A 19,330-nucleotide genomic window follows, 5' to 3' on the forward strand; every position below is an offset into this window, starting at 1 on the left:
GGTAGCTCGCTGGAAATAGTGGAAACTGCATTCTACCTGCTCAGCGGGAGGTCGTGGGTTCCATTCCCGCCCGCATTCAGAGGGGATTGGAATGCAGTCCTTTGTGTGCTGTCTTTTGGGTGAATGTTAAACCCCAAATGGTCAAAACTAAACAGGAGCCAGCCACTACGTTGTGTTGCTAGCAGAGCTGCTAAGAATGCTCAGGACAGTATGAATGTTGCAAAGTCACAGGGTGCAGAAATGAAGCCGCTAACTGCACAGCGTGCCACCGTATTGAAACACGAAGAAGTTGGAGCTAATTAGAACGCAATTTCAACGCATTATCTCGCTTCTGATTTAGTGAACAGGCGTAATATCAGAATTATTTCGGCTTGAAGGCTTAGTCTGAGGCACATGCCATCTTTGAGGGCTGGTTAACTGGCTGCGCAAGATCGCGCTCAAGAGTTATTACTTGCAGAAAGGTGTTCTACTTTAAAATAACTTGTTTTTAGACTAGCTCATTGATACTCAGTGAAGCCATCGTAGCGCAAATAAAACACACACAAGAAAGACAAGATCGGACAGTACAAGCGCTCGTGATGTCCAGTCTTGTTCTTCTTGTCCCCGTTTAATTTGCACTGTGATGGCTTCTACTCTGTATTCCGAGTATTCTACTCTGTAGTTGTTTATTCGAGTTTCATTTGTCCACGATGGTACATCTCGACAGGTGTCGCAAGAGTTCAGAACCACAGTCGGTAACTGGTTGCGATGGTCTTCACAGACCACATCACAAGTTTTTGTATTTGACAATCAAAAACAACCAGTAGCGCCTCTTTTATTGTTTTTTATTAGCTTTTTAATTACGTCAAAACTTTTACGGCAGAAGAACAAACGTAAGTTGTCATCCTAGCACAGTCAACATACAGTACAGCGTTTTAATGGTACAGCTATTAGCTCATGCCGCTTAGAAGCGTACGGCGTCGATGGAAATTGACCGTATATCTAAATGCTAACACTGAATCGCAGCGCGCCTATTTTTCCATTATGTTCCTGCTTGATTTGAACCGTTTGTGACACTAACTTCTTATGCACTCCACTTTGGATTTCGCCCATTCGTTATATCAAGTTGTGCTTGTCAAGGACATGGTGAAGAAAAATATATAAGGCGCTACACCTACAGGTGCTGGAAATAACAATCAGCTTAAAAACGTTATGTACTATCGCTATATACAAATGCTATATATGCTGTATTGCCACATGGACAGCACCCGAGTTGACCAAGACCTGCAAAACAAGAAAATGCACAAGCCTGAGAGTCTGTCAACTTAACATTCCAAGCCCTTTACAGCAGCTGCAAAAAATCAGCACATACTATTTTGTCACAGCCTACAACATCAAGCAAGAAAGACCACACAAAACTCGAACAGCCGAAGTTCCTGCAAACTAGTGATGCCATGTGGTCTTAATTATATTTCCCAGACTTCTGACAAGCCTGTCTCTCACAGTCATAGTCTGTTGTGAGAGCGTAAAGGTTTGAATATAGCAAGCCACGCTTATTGCCTAGTGTTCCACAAGCGAAACCTTACTGACGCATTACTACATTTTAGTTGTGAGCGAAATTTTGTTGCGGGCTGTTTAGTTTGATTTTTGCCGTGTTGTAGCAAATCTTTAGCTGTGTGACTGCTTTGCTATAAATAACTTTTCTAACCAAGAAAGAAAAAAAAATGCATTTACTGCATGAGCACACTACGCATTGTACACACATGCGATTCTGTGTATTATTGGTTTGTACATGCCTATCAGAATCCAGCCAGTAGGTAGGAGAGATGAATTAAGTGAAGACATCCGACAATTAGCATTGTGAAGTAGCCTTCTCTATGCCATGTAATCTAGGCACTGCCCTCTGTCACAATTAATAGAGAGTTTTAGCTTGTTCATATATGTAATTACTGTTCACATAGTTCTGGGTTACCGGGCACATAAATGCGAGCAGCCAGGTTGGTGGTGCCATCGTTTGGTGCTGAGTTTAACCAGAGGGGACACAGAACAATTATTGCAGCAACTAACCATATTATATTATATCTATAGTGTAAAGGGTCCGTGGCGACGCAATCGACATCATGTAGCTTCTTTTGTTTTATATTGCTTTGACGAGAGCCACCACGTAACACAAAAACGTGTCATGAGTTGTTGGACAAAGCCTTACAAGATGTCTCTAACAATGTTGTTACTGCCGTCCACATTACCCGGTTTCTACAAATTGTAATATGTATGCGCATAAGTTAAACTCTCACCCAGTATTTCCATAAATAGTAATATTTATACAGACAAGATAACACTCTACAAGTTTTACCTTGTCCGTATATCGATTACTCTTTACAGAAATACGAGCTTATGGTAAACATGGGCTCTGGTATCCGTGTTTTGGCTAAGTGGCAAATGATGCCACCCGTACCGTTGCTGATAAAATCTACACTTTTCATCTGGAACCGCCGCAGACGATGCTTAGTTCCCGTTTATTCTGGACAATACAGGTCAGCGCTCCATCTAAACATGGTATTAAATCACTAAATTAGAGCATGACATGACCAGCAACTTAGCAATAAGAGCCAGTTACAAGGCTTCCTTATTTACTCAACATTAGGTACAAGAGACAGCACAACCAGAAGGAACAGAATATTAAATCAACGCCTTCTCTGACACCACCCTATCTTTTCTAACGAAACAGGAACTAGAAACCAGCAGTCCCAACAACACGCTGGTCTGCAGTCAGTAGCGCTAGGGTTGATCAGAGTGGTTCTGCTATGCACACAATTACATTGTGAACACAGTTGCGCTGTTTGCACTGCCACTGCTTTTTAACTAAGATTTTGCTGTAGAGAACTTTTGAAGATGAAACATTCACTAGCTGACAGCTTTCCCGTACAGCAGTTCCCTGTACAGCAAATTCTCCAAATAATGACTGGTTGGAAATTTGCAAGTGCGTCTCTTGCATGAAACCAAAGCAAAAAACACCTAGGGAGTTATGACTAGTACTGTGCTTCATCCTAGTCTTTTCACAGTAAGCACTAGCCACGCAGCCTTTCCATAAAGGACAGTGCTGCACCAGCATCGAGCACTGACCGTCGTGAACCACTAACTGATGCTTCACCCTCGTTCTCTCTCTGTGCCATCGCAACCAAACAGGAACTGGAGTCCCGCGGCCCCAACAACACCGTGCTCTACGCCCAGCGGTACTACCCCGAGGGATACGTGCTGGGTGACCCCTTCCCAGCGCCAACTGGAAACCAGGCAGGTGCCCCCCGCCCTCAGGCACCCCCTCAGCAGGCCCAGTACGAGCCCCAGCCACAGGCCCCACCCAGGCAGGTGTTCCGTGGACAGGCCGCCCCTCGCGGACCCCCAGCCCAGTTCCAGCCCCAGCAGTTCCAGCCACAGGCGCCCCCACAGTACAGCTCCCAGGTACAAACAACTTCAATGTATTGCAGTCTACTGACAAACTGTGCTTTCATAAATGGACGGACATGGCGCTTGTAAAAAAAAAAAAAAGTAAGCAGGAGGCTACACTGGCACTTCCATTTTACTTTGCCATTTGCAGCAAGATGGCGATGCAGGCTATTTGGTCGATGCTAATGTTGAAGTTTTTTGAAAAAAATAACGATAAAACCAGGAGGGTAGAATACAAGACGTGTCTTAGTTCGTGTCCTGTTTTGTTTTGTGCTCTACCCTCCAGTCTATGTCATTGCACTTCAAAAGACCTTCAAGCTTGGCACTGCTGTTTGCAGCTTTGAACAACCATCTTTAGTTACATAGTTTTTGCAAGCTTGTCTGCATCGAATGTGACAGCGGCAATGCTGCATCTTCATGGTATCACTCTCTGCAGGTCGTCTATAGTTACCACATGGGAAACTATACCTCGAGCCTCATCAGTGATGTCCGCCTGTCTATGTCCATTTGTAACCAACTTGACCTGATTTGACGTTTCATGACTGGACACCCCTTCGTACAGCCACACAAGAACTCGCATACAAGTTCACAGTCATTACGGGGCAACAGCACACCATAAATGAGACAAGAAAGACCGACAGGACAGGCGCTGAGCCTGTCAGTGTTTGACAGGACCAGCTGTCGGTCTTGGACAGGACAGGCGCGTCTTTTTTCGCTGGCCTTTCTCGCGCTGTTTGCCCGTAATGAAACCATACCAACAAGCTCAAGTTCAGACCCTTTTAAAGTTCACCACTCCCCACCCATATAATCCCAATTCTATCTGTTCTCCTGCTTATGCCCTTTTGAGATACTGAACTTTGTTACATCTGCGTTTTTTGTCATAGCAAGATTGCAGTATAAATGCTTGTGAGAAAGCCCATTCGACAGCAGGGGATGTATTCTGAAACGTTCCACTTCGGCGATAGTTCGCCTTTTGCCTTCAGGTTCGCGCTGATTGGCTGTTTCAGCAAAATTGGACAAACTGATCGTTGAGCACGCCGTCATACAATTTTGCTCAACCAGCCAGTCAGCGCGCGCCTGAAGGCGAAATTGTCGCCTAGGCGAAATATCGCCGAAGTGGAACGTTTCAGAATACGTCCCTAGAATTCGTCACTGTGAATTGCAGTTCTTTTGAACATTCATCACTCTGTTGCTGAACATCATTGAAAACATGTTCATTTTTCTTCATCGCCACCAGCAGCCCGCCGCAGCTCCCGCACAGTTCGGAGGAGCCCAGCCCAGCCGAGGATCCAGTGGCAGCGGCTTTGGCTTTCCCCCAACACGCACCTACATAATTCCAGCTCCCAACAAGGCGCCAGCGGCTGACGCAAACCCCTCCTACCTCTACCGCCAGGGTGCTGCCTCCAATTCGGCCCAGTCCCATCAGAGCTCGGTCAAGTACGACGACGACTACTGAGAGGCACAAAAACAGTGTGAGTCTATGCAAACATCATGTGTATGCATGTGTGTATGTATTAGTGCATGTGTCCTGTCACAGGGAAACATGCTGGCATTGAGCACAGCATACAATCCAATCAATTGACATTACTGACCTAGTCTGCAAAAGGGAACAAATAGTCAAAAGTTGTTATAATGAAGTCTCATCTGACGTGAAAATACTTTTGCTATATCCGATATTCACTATAAGCAATATTCATTACATGTTGAAAAAATATCAGTGAGAAACATTTTAGATTTACTTCACTATATCTGTGTTTGTTATATCAAGGTTCAAAGAAGTCTTCGATTTAGTTTTGAATATGCAATGGCTTCTATTTTACATCGAGGAGCATATGTCCTACTATTGCTTTTGAGCAAACAAATAATGTTCAACAGAAATGTAATGTGTGAGGATGACATCGTATTACACGGAATGGTACCATGAAGGAAAGGAAAGACTTTGGTAAACAGGAGAGTCTGGCTTGCCCCCACTCTGTAAGCCACCTGGTCGTAAATTAACATGTCACTTAAAAAAAAAAAAACTTCGGCCGTTAAAGTTTCCAGCTAACGTGAAGATATGGTATCAATTACCACGGTACTATGCGACTACATGCACAATAAACAAGTACCAAAGCAGTGTGTACATGGAATCAGAAATGATCTACTGCCAGCAATCCTTTCCCTGAACAAGGTGCAGCCGATTGTGGTCTGCCATGCCATACCTATTTTAGAGCACAAAAAAGGGGCTAATAACTGTCCAGATTGCTTGTATAGCATAGAAGGCTCTGGTAAGTCAAAAGATGGGCATCTCAGGGCAGAAAGCACATAATAACCTCAATAGACACAAGTGGTGTGCTGCCTTGCTTGACTGCAATTAACAGAAGTTTAGGACAAGATTAAAAAGATGTTTGGCAGCCCTTAACAGTTTCTTTAAGTCAGCACTCAACATATATGAATAAATCTATACACTCAGCTTTCCTCTTTACTCCTTCTCTAAAATTTTATGAAAGTCATTAAAATTGGTGTACATCCTTGTAACAAAAAACAACGAAATCTCAGAAGAGAGACCAAAACACCGCCACTTATAATGGATCTTTTCCATCTTCTTTTTTCTGTCATGTTCATGTTGCACTAAAGCATTTGTAATCACATTATGACATTTTATCCACATTTCAACATGCCTAGGCAAGTGTAAGTAAATGTTAGCAACATCACAGGCAATGTTTAAGCAAAAAGAAGTGAAAGACCTTTGCATAGAAAACTAAAAACAAGCATACGTCCCTTTGCAGCAATGCAACCTGAATGGAAGTGGCTTCTGAACCCCTCATCGTTTCATCACAAACCTCCAGCCATGGCTTCCTCTGTGACACTGGCACGAAATAACCCAACACGACAGTGCCACAAGGGGCCACCCGGCACACATTTTGCAACATATCAAGGTCCCAGTGCTTGCGAAGACAAGGACTCTACACTGTCTAGCCAGCAGCTTTTTCTTTGTGTGTGTGTCTTCGGTGCAAGGCGATGGTCAGTCTCTCCCGCGGCGATGTAAGCTGACGCAAAGCCAAGACAAGCCACCTCCATCTGACTGAAGATCAGAGTCTGGCTACAAAAGTGTGTTGTTTCATTTCTCCTCCTATAGCTCGCTTTCCTCTGTTTGCACCGATTGGACTGCCAGACACTGCTGCCTCATTCATGCGGCACAGTGAGTAATCATTTCCAGATGTGCACATAGTCCAGCACACACCGTTTCACACTGCTTTTGTTTGCAAGACAGAAAGCACGTGAGTGAAGTGAAAGCGGGGAGGGGCTTGCTGTGCACATGATAAGCAGCAGTAATTATGTAACTCAGATACTCAAAGACAGAACATGACATAAACATGAAAAGTTATAAAGGATTTCAGGGTCACGCCAATGCAATGTAGTTAAACTAGTTTGAAAGAAAGAGATAAAAAAACTGTTCCCAAATTGTGCGCAGAACACTACTAGCATTACTGTAGATGTCACAGATATGAAGCCTGAAGTGCTATAGCTTCACGGCATGCTTTTACAAAAGAGCACATTCACAGCCTTCAGGCTGCTCTGTCTGCAGGCCAAACAAAGTTGCGTGCACTGTTGGTGCTAGTGAGAATGGCTATATATATATACATATATACATATATCTTTTTTCATCATAAACAAACGGAATATGACTACTGGAACTGTGAAACTGTACATTCTGGAACAAAATGATAGTGTGTTTTTTAAATAAAGTTGTGTTGTCACAATACTGGGTTTTTGTCATGATTGAAAAGGCTTCAAATCTATGGACTATACAAGTAACAGCAGACCAAAGGCAAGCGACTACTCACATAATGCCATCAACTCTTGACTTCATCTTCTTCATGAGAATCCTAGGAAGAAAAATACATAACCAGAAATTAAAGTCTGGAGCAGAAAGAAAGTGATATTATACAAAGAAATGCACAATCCGTTGTTCCTTGCATAATCATATGGGAACTTCAAGGCACTTTTCCTGAATTTCACTTGCTATTCAATTATGAAAAATGTCAAACAATTGCACAGGCAGCTAATAATACTTGACCATTATAGTGTAACCCAATGGTCCCTTTCATACTTCTAAACAATAATTCAAGGTGTAGGAGACAAAGCCCACCAATAGAACAAGCAGTAAAGGAACTCTAGGTAAATAAAGTGCATGCAATTATCGAGGTTTCAAGCCCTCAGTTTGGCACAAACCTAGACATATCGCAATGCAGCACTCACATGGCAGTGATTTGACAAAACCACCCACTTAGGTGCAATAAAACTATTTGTTTGCACAGTAAACGAACAAAACTGCAGGAATAAACAAGAGATGGAGAAGTATGTACCATGCTTAAAGTGAACAAGATGCATAACCAAGTCAATGTATCATTGCTCGCTCGAGTGAGATGCTATTAATGAAAATGGCCATTAGTATACTGGGTATGTTCACCAGATGCCGTTACTGCACATGAATCCACAAGCTTAGCCAAGCACTGTTAGGAGGTGGAGTGGTGCAACAAAGCAGCTTTTTACACCAGCTTTGGTACAAGTTGAACAAAAAATGTATGGCAATGATTAAGGCCATGCTTATTTCTCTACTTCAAAATACAAGTTCCAGTAGCATGGGCAAAATGCCAATTACAGGATTGGTAGCGTCCGTGCCCTCCTACATATCCAAGTTAACCCTCTAACCCTCAATCCTGAGCTGTACTCGTCATGGGAGGTTGTACCAATATCACCCAATGATGAGCCACACTCATTCAGACCGATGTTGTGCTGCTCCGATCGCCAAAGACCAGTTACAGTTAGCAATTGGCTTTCGGCTCAATTTCGAACACTAGAGGGTGGTAGAAGCATGTAATCAAGTATCAAGGATAAAGTAATATATTTTCAGAATCAGAATTAATGACAAAAAAAGTTCATGGCTACAGTAAAAAATTGGTAAATTTGGTACATTTTTCCAGAATCATTTTGGGGTTTAAAGGGAGACTGAAGAGAAACACTAAGTCAGTTTAGACAGATAAACTGTCATTTCAAAGCTCTATTCTTGAAACTTTTGCGGTAAGAGGGTTTTAACTAGAAGAGAAAATGACGGCTAAACTTCCATTTTTTTAATTACACACAGAAACCTCAGCACTCATATGCGAGTGTGACTATGCAAATTTCAAAGTTTTTCCATATAATAGCCATTATGGTGCTGAAAAAGTCCTTGAAACTGGCCACTAAGTCTTCAGCTTCTTTACAATACAACTTAATCTAGCTACACTGCTAAAAAATTAACTAGGCCTACACAGACGTCAAAATCCATGGCGTCACAGCTGGCTGGTGCCGTCATCACCAGTCTTTCACTCCTTTGTCTTTTCTGGCATGTCAAGCTGCCTCTCATGGCAAGAGTGGCTTTTTTTTTTTTTGTTCTTTAGAAAGGTCATTTACTGATCAAGCTCAACTCATTCTTCTCTTCAGTGGCCAGTAAAGAGACAGCAGCACTGGCTTCTATTCAAGTACAGAGTATATGGCAGTATGAGTGGAAAGATGCAAATACTCAGCAACCCTAGCTCCAACCAGCAAAAGTATGCAAGATCGCATGTGATCTGTTAACAGTGAATATATGTCCAGGAGTGATGGAAAAATTTGTAAGATTAGACAGTTTTAGTTTAGCGTGGTTACCGGAATAGCGGGCGTACCGGAATAGCGGGATCGAAGTGCGCATGCGCAGAACGCTAACCGACCCATACCGTTTACCGTGCGCACGCTATTTCTCAGAGTTAACGTTACCGTGTTAGCGTGGTGTACGTAGTGTACGTAAAACATGGCGGCGGTCCCGGTCGCCCGCTTCGAACTGAATTTGGCGTTGTTTTTGTAGAATTCACTTCGTTCGTAGCAAATGACTGCGTAAACGGCTTTTGCTTAGTCTCATGCCGCTTCGCCGAGAGAGTGTTATGGCTAATCTTGAGGAATTTTCGAGATCACTTCTCGTTTCGAACGCGCCTAAGCCTAACGAGAGAAATTTTTTCTGAGATGCGAGTGCCATCTGTCGCTAAAGTCGGGAGATAGGCGCGACGACGGCATATGGCCTCTGAGATGGGAGGATTTCGGAGGCTATGGTAGATAGCTTGTACTGCTTGTCTGTTTCGTTGCTGATCGATTTGGAGGCTATGGTAGATAGCTTGTACTGCTTGTCTGTTTCGTTGCAGATCGACGGACATGTGAAGTAAAAATACAACGCGCTCCTGGCTTCCATTGCGCTGCCTATCGCACTTTCCGGACGCACACACACATAGAATTAGGTGCCCTGTGTAAGCGAAATTCAAAGCGTAATGGAATTGCGTCCCGCACGTAAACTACGCTATCACGCTATACTAAAGCTCTCTTTCTGCAAAGTTCGTTTGCGGAACGGTAATGCTATTTCCCGTACCCCCGCTATTACGCTAACGCTAAACTAAAACTGTCTAGTGTTTCAAGCGCATGCTACAGACAACGTCTAACACATTTCCTTGAGCTATAGTTGCTGGGACAGTGCAAATGCGTACAGCGTGGGCATAGAAGGACAGAGGGGAGAACAATGCTGTGTCCAGCGTCATTTCTGCCTCTGTCCTTGCCTCCTAATGATATGGCTATGCATACACGGCATACCAATATGAAGAGGATCACCATATTTCCATTTAACGTCAAATGTTTTCCTTGCTCCTGCATTTTAATAAAAAGAAAAGCTCCACCGTGGCCATTCTTCAGCATTAAAACTACACAGCCAATAGCAGTGAATGGGATTCAGACAAATGCATTTGTAGAAACTGCTGTTTGAACAGAGATCAAGTGTTTGTCATTATAGTGGTGCGATGCACACTTGAGACGGCCCCTGCATTGCATTGTCTGCAACTGTCGACCACCTCCCGGGACAGCTCCATTCGCTTCACAGAAAAAGAGAGGTCTTCAATCATACAAATTGCGAAGCTCCACTAAGACCTAAATTTCTCAAACTGCGGTAAGCAAACCCCAAGGGGTCCTAGAAAGGGAACAGGAGGGCTTGCAGCGACTCCTCTAGAAACGTGCCAATGACATACATTTATTCCAGTCTTCACATCAATAAAGGTAAAATTAAAAACAAGAACCGTAACTGACATGTGTTGAACTAGAAAATAAACCTCAACTATACTGAATGAAGCCTGGGCTATATCGTAACAATTGCATTTCAATGCTATTCCTTTTTGTATTTCATCAATGGTCTGAACAGCGCTCGGCATATGTTATTACCAAGATCAATCAGTCATGGACAATAGATGATAAAAATGGAAGAGAATTTGGTGAAACAAATTAGTAAATTATACTGGCCCTGATGTTGGCACCCTAGTTTTCTGCACCCAGTGCTTTCTTATGTTGATCATAAACTATGATATCAAGTAACAGGATATGAAGCCCCAAGATCAGATATATTACACTTACGGTTCAAAGGATGTTCCGCTGCCTAGGCCATGAGCAGCACTGGCTAACACTCCCAGGGCTAACCTTGTAAATACAAGTACTCAAGAAAGTGGCCGGAGAGGTGGCGCCATGGTAGCTTAACTGGTAAAGCACCGCGTGCATAATGCAGTGATGTGGGTTCAGTCCCAACTATGCCAAGTTATCTTCTTGAGCACATTTTGCTTTACCTGATGAATTTTACATTTCAGTTAAACAAACAGTTAACTTCCCCTATGCTTTCTGAGGCTTCATATTCACTTGGTATGACATTGACTAGCAAAAATAAAAGATCGACACCCTCTGATCAACGTATTCTTCTCACTCGTTTCATAGACTATGAGTGCCACATAACCTCAAAATTATTCCTGGCCGCATGAAATACAACAGAATATAACTCCATTGTGATCTTCGATTAACATTTTCGTCTGCACAATTCTGCTGGGAAAAAAATAAAATAAATGCGCTGAATATTCTTGGATGACTTGCGAGTGAGCCTTAAGCTAGGCCTCTGTGTAGGCTAAATGTTAAGTTCACTGTGACGTGGGTCAAAGGTGGATAATGGAAGTTATCCCTGTGCACCAGTGTGGAGCCTTAAAGCAGTGCGCAAACAACATCTTTGATAAATAGTCAACAGAGAGGAAAAATTCTTGTTGCTTCTTATCTGACGTGTCATGGTGCCGCCTCTCTGTACCTTGAAGAAATTTCAAAGGAGCACAACTCTCTGCTAACTCACCGGTGGATCATGACAATCCAGAGGAATATGACGTGACCCACCGGTGGGTGATCACACACAGGAATAGAGAATCCTAAAAGTGCTACCACAGTGAACGTGTTAAGGTAAGAACAATAGCCATGGACTCCATGTTTCAGAATCGGGACACGCACACAAGCCAAAAGTGTGAAGTTCCACTAACTGTCACATTAACTCAGGTAAAAAAAAAAAAAAAGTCAGAATTTACAGAAAAGTATGCCACTTCACTGAGCACTACAAATAGAAAATATTACAATAATATAAAAACTCCAGATATGCACAGTAAGCAAGGTTAAATAAACCACCTTTCTATTCAGTTTCTTTCTTTCAGTCAGCTCCCCCATTTTAAGCACTCGCATTTCAACAAGGTGACAAATGATGACAGTGACAATGCCTCGAAGTAAATTTTCATTTTGTCAGATGATATATGCACCTCATACTGGTATTAGGAAATACCTGGAGTTCGTTCTTTTAACTATGCCAGAACAGTTCTTTTCTTTGTTCAAGTGTTGATACAAATCTGTCATATTGCACTTTTTATTTTTTAATGAGAATAATTGCTTAACCATGTTCTTATATAGGCAATTTTTTCTCTTTTTTTTTTCTTCAAAAGTGCAGGCCCAATCTGTGGGCCCATGCAGGAGAATGTTTAGAATTTTCTCTGTTCAAGAGCCCTGTTTGTTTCCTGCTTCTTTTTTTTTTTCATTGCTTTATATATGAGAAGAATTGAATAACTATGTTCTTATATAGGCAATGTTTTGAAACTTTCTCGGTTCAAACGCACTGTTTGTTTCTTGCGTTTCTTCTTTTTTTCTGCCAACCTCCCTAGATATGCTGATGTATGGCCACGCATACTTAAACCGAGGCTGCCCAGCCACGCACACAAGCCAAGAGCTTATGCAGACAGACTATTATCACTGTGTATTCTATGTATTTGCTGAAATAAACATTCTAAACACTTTTCTGGAACTGGTATAAGTGAAGAACTCTGGACAAAACAGACAGCATTTTAGTACCATTAAGCTGTTAAGACTGCAGGCTATGGGTTCACATGTTGCACCTTATGGTGGACAACAGTGTACAATAGAAAATGCATCTATACACGAAGTAAAAAACCATCACTGCAGTACTAGTCCGGCAAGTGTGGGACAATAGAAGCCTGCTGCTTTCAACAGCTATGTTTGTACCCTATGAAGGATGAATGAGAGGAAGATGTCGTAGACCACTGTGAGGCCACAGACGTAAAGGAACCGGTAGCGTGGAGGTAAGAAGAAAAAGTTGAGAGCCTGGGCTGGAACGAAGCAGCCCCAGTCAGCCTGCAAAAGACACACAACGAAAGTTCATTCAAAGTGCTTCAACAGAGTGTTCCTCAAATATTGTGCGAATGCTGCAGATGAGAATGACATAAGAATGACACAAGCATTGCACTGCATTGCCAGTGAACTATAGAGTAAGTCCTAAGTCTCAGGCCTTTCATTGAAATGCAAACAACTATGCGAAATTTGTTTGTGTTCATGCTGTGCCAACTAAGGAATCAAGGAAAACAGCTACACATTAGCCTGATAGAAGCCTGTCCCCTGTTTCATAAACCATAATGTCAAGTATAAAGGCAAAATATAATTCACAGCCAGCTTACAAAATGTGGTAACGATATATGGCACATTAACGACATTTAACACTTTCAATGGGAGAATCGAGGCTGGTGTGAATGTTTCGAAATAAAAGACTGCTCTTCATCAGGGCCATCAGGGAAGCCCTGACGAGGACAAGTACTTTTGTCGAAACACTGGCTTTAGCTTAAGGCGTATCCTTTGTTCAGGCACTTTTGATCACGTCAAGTTGAACATCTTCCTGTGACCATCTGTCATTTGAATTTCCTCCTTGATAGGCACCTCTATAAACATTGAATAAAACTGTGGTTTCACAACATTTAATGCATTAGCATTAGGAGTGTCAAAGTTAAAAAGTGTGTGTGGGGGAAGCCGGCCACGTGGTAGAGGTAGAGAGGGGACGGTAGAGCTTAGAAGAACAGCATATATATATATATAGGAACTGACGGTGGTCTGCTCCGGACCACTGTCAGCTGCACTTTTCTCCTCAAAGAGGCAGGATGTGTGTCAAGTGAGCTCCTGAACAACACTTTGCAATGCGGTGAACACGGTTTAAATCATCGATCCACAACCTCAAAGAGGTGCGACGTAATGCTAATGCATTTCTGTTGCACACTTACCACTAAATTGGCACTGAATATTATTGTTTTACGCCATACAGCATTTTCTTAATCACCTTTGGCAGATAGCACAATCATAGTTCTTGAGCTGGAATACTCCGACAGGCGGACATGTGCCAGAAATCGAAATGCATATTCAACTAATTATCAGAAATGTGCTCATTAACTTTTGAATTATTTAATTTACAGCACATATTGCAATTTAAGAACTGTAGCCGGCGAGTTCGCAAGGGCTATCCGAAAAAACTGGCTTAGTCATTCGAGTTCTTGCTTGTCCCGTCCTTTTGCACGATGTCAACGCAGACTTTCTCTCAATGACAGTCGAGGTAACATTTACGAATTTCTGAATTTCTGGCCACATTATATATATATATATATATATATATATATATATATATATATATATATATATAATTTAGAAAGTGAAGTATGACTTATGCTCCCAACTAAACTTTGTATTTGCATTGTCAAACTGGTGATGAAAGACAGCTCTGCGACGTATCCTTCTTAATAGAAAGGCAATGTGAATGGCCTTTGACATGAATATGCCATCAGGTTCCAACGCACTTGATAACATTTGTCTTAATGCGCTACTTAGAAAAATGAAATAATAATAAAAAGTATGTAGTTAAAATTCTATCACGAAAGTGAACAGCTGGCAAGGAAAGATTCCATTACGATCGAAACCAATCCGGTGTTGGCTGCTGATACGTTCGATCAATAACAACGGCCTCGGAAGCTACTCACGATGCAAAAGAGGACGATGTTTTTCTTGAATTCAGTGACGCTGTGCTGGAAGGGCTTGCTGTTCAGAGCACCCACGCCGACAAAAAGGATGAATGCAAGCGGAGGGCAGATGGCGAATTCGCATAGCAGCTTGCGTCCAACCATCCCTAGCGTCTTCCCGGGAAACTTGCGGTCCAGGAATGAGTACCACTTGTGACCGCAAACACCGAACGTACCGCCGACAATCAGCATATTCTCTGCAAACAGAACCACGGGTTTTGCATGGTTCGTCTGGCTCAATGCAACTGACTATTACCACTGCACATTACTACCGTGCTAGTAAAGCGTTACTAAAATTTTTCCTCTCATTCTACATCACCTCAGACCATCCCTTGCACGTCGATGTTAAATCCATTGGGATCACAGTAAAGTATTACGCATCTGGCTTTTTGTTGTTAAAATATAAAAATAGCAGACCACAGCCTAGAATAATGCCCGAACGAATCAGCTGTGCAGTTGCAGTACTATGCGGTATGCTAGACAGAAAAATCACGCGCGTACAAAAACGCAACCCTTATCATGCAGTTGATCTGATAAATCAACGCTTTCTTCTTACTTTTTTCCCCCATAATACATTAGCACATCAATAAATGGAAACGATGCTACATCCAAAACCGCAGTCTCTCTGGTTGGCTAGCAGCAGACGATCCGTGACCACCGCTTGCATCAACTTACTTGATCTCTTCGTGTCAAGTTCTTTCGCTTTTCCAGCGTATATTTCGTAGGTCTGTTGCATCGTGTCACCGATCATCATGAAGCCTGTGCCGAGAACGACGTTCGTAGCAAACAGGTGCTTGGTAAATAGTGTGGTTACTGCCGTTTTGAGCTTAGAAAACGCCGGCATGTCTTCTCGTAGGGGTTTGGCAAAGGCGCCGGAAAGCTCAACAGCGGCAACTACACACGAGTTAAGGTATTAACGCTATGCACCCAAGTCGATCATGCATGTTGAAGCCTTGTTAAAATTACAACATTCATCTTTAGCAACACTACGCCTTCAACCAACCAGCCCCGGTGTTTGCAAAACGTGCTTATCGCCCATCACTCCGGAAGCGGAATTGGCGAAACCACGGCGAAACAGTGATCGCAAAGTGCGCATGCGCGAGTAGTAGCGCGATGATTTAAACATGTCAATTGCAAACGCTAATCAGGCATTTCGGACATGTCAAAAGTAATATGATCATTGAAACATTCAAGTCGGACGATGCACGTAACACATGACAAGGTGTGAATAAAAGTGTTTATTCTCTTTTTCAAGGCCACGATGAACGGCCTTCGGAAAAGGTCATTCATTAAAATGAATGGATGCAAAAAAAAAATCCACAATTAATGGTCTTTCCTCAGTTGTCCAACAACCCCTCTTCCACTTCACAAATTTACAGTGGCTAACGATTGATAAAACCAGCAACAACTGCTAATGAGCGTCAGCATCAGCATTAAAACATAATTACTAGCTAAGGCTACATGTCACAAAAACTGTTTCCACACATTTGCGAACTGCGACGCTTAAGATAAAACAATGAAATGTGCAACAACTTCATACAGTCAAAATGAAAATGACACAGATGAATACATGTTCTCCCTCGTCTTGAAAATTTGTTGTGCAGTTCAGGCAGGCCGATGTTAAAGACAGGTTAAGGAAATAGTTTGGAACCTCTGCTCCACCAGGACGTTTCATTTGCTGAAAAGGAAAACAAAAGAAAAAAAAACTGTACAATGAGATATTTAGATGTACATATAAATTCATATCAATATGTTGAAACCACTACATATGAACACACTACTGTAAGCATTACAACAAAGACGACATTGTAATTTGGTGGAAGAAAACGACGATTGTGAAGATAAACTTCTAAATGTATTTTTATTTAAACATGACAATACAGAAGTATGAATATTTTCTTTTCCAAGTTATTTAGCTCTGTTCAGCTAAATGTCTGTGCAATCGCCTCTTTTTATATTTGTAAAACCGACATATGTACATGTTTTTCTACCATTTAATGTTGGTTTTGTAATACATTTCTATTTCTTTTGTTTCTTTGTCAGCAACATATTTCAGATTGACCTCTTGTTTAACTAACGACTTTCTGGTTGTATGATGACTTTCCTTATGCAATGTTGAACTTTGTCATTACGGTTGTTGAACTCTACAGGAATGTTAGTTTGTTCAGTCTTTAACCTGTCTGATCCAGTGTTTTAGGTCCTCGTGGCTCTGTCAAGCTATAGAGAGAGAAATTTTACAGTGGGCCCCATGCATATTATGTTCATATCTGGTGGCAAAATAAATATTTAATTGAACTGAAATATGACAGACAAGAAAGATAATACTTAAGTTGCGGGGTTTAATGTCCTGAAACGGTACAGTGGGTAATGAGGGACGCTGTAGTGGAGGGCTCTGGAAAAATAGTGACCACCTGAGGTTCTTTAATGTGCACTTAAAACAAAGCAGACTGAAACTTTTTTGTATTTTGTCCTGCATTCAAAGACAAGAAACACTATTGATGTTTCAAATAGCAGTGAAGTTATGTTCGAGTATGACTAATTCAGCATTTTCTACCAAAGACTGAAAATACCAAAACAGGAATACTAGCTGGAATTGTATAACAAGCACAGTTTAAGGAGGAAGAATTGTTAGTAATCAAGGTATATGAGCTCCAATAGAAAATAGTGCAAGAAAACGGATTACTTCTGTTGATTGCACACTAATTGATGCAATCTTTTGTTTAATTTGATTGTTCTTCAAAGGTACTTACGCTCCCTAAGGATATCACTTGCATCAAACTTAAGATATCAGATGAAAATGTCTGACTGGTTTAGCTGAATTATTCTCCAATTCCTATTTATAACCAGTTATAACCATGAGAAGGTAGCCCGAAAGCAGCCGTACAAGCTTGCAACAGGGCAATAAACCAGTTCAAATGGTCAATTTTCATCTGGGATGTCTGGAACCAATTTTTCACGTCCCACAGAGGTCGAAATAGTCAATGTTTGCTTAACACTGGAAAAAAACAGCTTATAACTTCTCTTACATAAAGAAGCACTGAAAACATTGCCTATTTAAGAAAAAGATATCATACAGATACTGCAAGCACAAAAATAATTAAATAACTATAGTTTGCAGTCAGTATGAAAATAATTGAAATTCCATTTTTTGGACCCAAGGCTAAGTGAGAGCTTGTGTCTTCGACTAGCTCTTTATCCCAAATAAAGGCACTAACTAGTTTAACCAGAATCAACAAGTCTCCTGTTGATGGCAAAACTTCCCAGTTGAGACCATTTGGAGCCAGCAGAAGCCAGCTGGAACTGAGTTTCTTATTTTGAACTTCAAATTTTGTCTACATTGACATCTTTTTTTACAAGTCTACATCCAACTTTAACAAATACCAAATATCTCTTGTTTGTGGAACAAAGTGAGAAAACACAAGATCAAACCTGTAGAAATCAGCCTGTGATAAACATTGAATTTGCTTATTGTGTCTACATCAGGAACTTGGAACCCCAGCGAAACAGTCAAAGTCACTTCCAACACTAAAATGCCTTTGTTATATTCAATATTTGCTATAAGCATATAGTACTTTGTATGCTAGCATCATCAAAAAACTTAGTTTAATTTATTATGCTCATGCTCGTTACATAGAGGTTTGACTGTTATTTTGTATATTTATTGTTTGTATACCTAGTCGATGGGCTGCATGTATATTAGCCACTGGTGAAGGGTTGCTTGACTTGGAAGGTGGCCAGCCGAAGTGTTCACCTAGCGAAAGAATAGACACAGGTGCACATTTTACAGGAAGTCTTTTGGAACCCAGTGTTGAGACATGCTCAATGAATCCATTTTGTAATAGTACGCACATTCTTTGTCTGCAAACAGGTCAGGACTGCAGAGAGCCTGCTGCTCAAATACAAGCTTTACAATAGAGGCACCCACAACATACTAATAGAGCAATTACTTGTTAATGCAGACCTCAGGCCAGGAAAGTTTAATATAGTCAACTTCCATTAATTTGCCCTTGATGGGACAGACGAAATTGATGAAATTATCTGGCAGGCTGAGCTAAAGAAGAGGCAGAAAAAAATGCCCTAGTGCATCGCTGATTCATTCGTTTTATTGTAACACGCCCCCAAAATATAATGTGCACCCCTGCTGTTTTTATGGGTTCAAAGTAAAAACTAATGTAGAAATGACATCAAAGCTTAGGTCCTAAAGAAAGTAGAAATTTAACGTGCACCCAATTTTTAACAAAAAAGATGCAGCATGCCTCCAATTCTGGCAACCGGAAAAAGATGAAACTCGCAAAGTTTATTTTCACAAAATAAAAATTCATTTATGCTTAATATCCATTGTCGTCCCTCTCAAACAGCACTTTATTATCATTTATGAACCACATGTCATCCTCTATATGGTCCACTGCACATTTAATATTCTGAATTTATCGTACAACTCCTTACCAATCACAAACAGGATGGCCATCCACGCCTAGACTGATCAGTTCACTAGTATGCCCTGTGACACATGCAATTCTGAACGCCAAGAACAACCACCCTAACTATGTTGTGGTTAGCTTAACATGTAAAATAACTGATCTTCTGTACGAGCTTGTGTAATCAAAGGCTATGAGTGGCGCATTCTGTTTCTGTCACCATCTTGCGATGACAATGGCAATGGCTCCGACGTAGGCTGT

At 41.6% G+C, this 19,330-nt stretch overlaps 3 protein-coding genes across 3 annotated transcripts in view; 1 reads left to right on the plus strand and 2 right to left on the minus strand.

Moving 5' to 3' along the window:
* LOC119433189 (uncharacterized) overlaps positions 1 to 7,166 on the plus strand; it is a 36,618-nt gene extending 29,452 nt beyond the window's left edge. The window contains exons 5-7 of the mRNA XM_037700336.2: positions 3,166 to 3,438; positions 4,661 to 4,895; positions 6,192 to 7,166. Of these exons, the coding sequence (XP_037556264.1) occupies positions 3,166 to 3,438; positions 4,661 to 4,879 (492 nt within the window). The 3' untranslated portion in view covers positions 4,880 to 4,895; positions 6,192 to 7,166. The remainder of the gene's footprint in view (positions 1 to 3,165; positions 3,439 to 4,660; positions 4,896 to 6,191) is intronic.
* On the minus strand, positions 811 to 15,705 carry LOC119433191 (mpv17-like protein 2). Its single transcript, XM_037700338.2, has 5 exons — positions 15,327 to 15,705; positions 14,613 to 14,848; positions 12,823 to 12,951; positions 7,251 to 7,292; positions 811 to 1,263 (listed from the first exon to the last, which is right to left on the minus strand). Exons 1-4 carry the CDS (start codon positions 15,493 to 15,495, stop codon positions 7,260 to 7,262), a joined length of 567 nt encoding a protein of 188 aa, XP_037556266.1. The 5' UTR covers positions 15,496 to 15,705; the 3' UTR covers positions 811 to 1,263; positions 7,251 to 7,259.
* Positions 15,706 to 16,168: 463 nt separating this feature from the next.
* Positions 16,169 to 19,330, minus strand: part of LOC119433188 (transmembrane protein 8B-like) — a 36,161-nt gene continuing 32,999 nt past the window's right edge. Inside the window, exons 13-14 of the mRNA XM_037700334.2 lie at positions 18,325 to 18,402; positions 16,169 to 16,329 (exon numbers count right to left, since the gene is read on the minus strand). Of these exons, the coding sequence (XP_037556262.1) occupies positions 16,283 to 16,329; positions 18,325 to 18,402 (125 nt within the window). The 3' untranslated portion in view covers positions 16,169 to 16,282. The remainder of the gene's footprint in view (positions 16,330 to 18,324; positions 18,403 to 19,330) is intronic.

The sequence above is a fragment of the Dermacentor silvarum genome, chromosome 11 (genome assembly GCF_013339745.2).
Source record: "Dermacentor silvarum isolate Dsil-2018 chromosome 11, BIME_Dsil_1.4, whole genome shotgun sequence".
NCBI lineage: Eukaryota > Metazoa > Arthropoda > Arachnida > Ixodida > Ixodidae > Dermacentor > Dermacentor silvarum.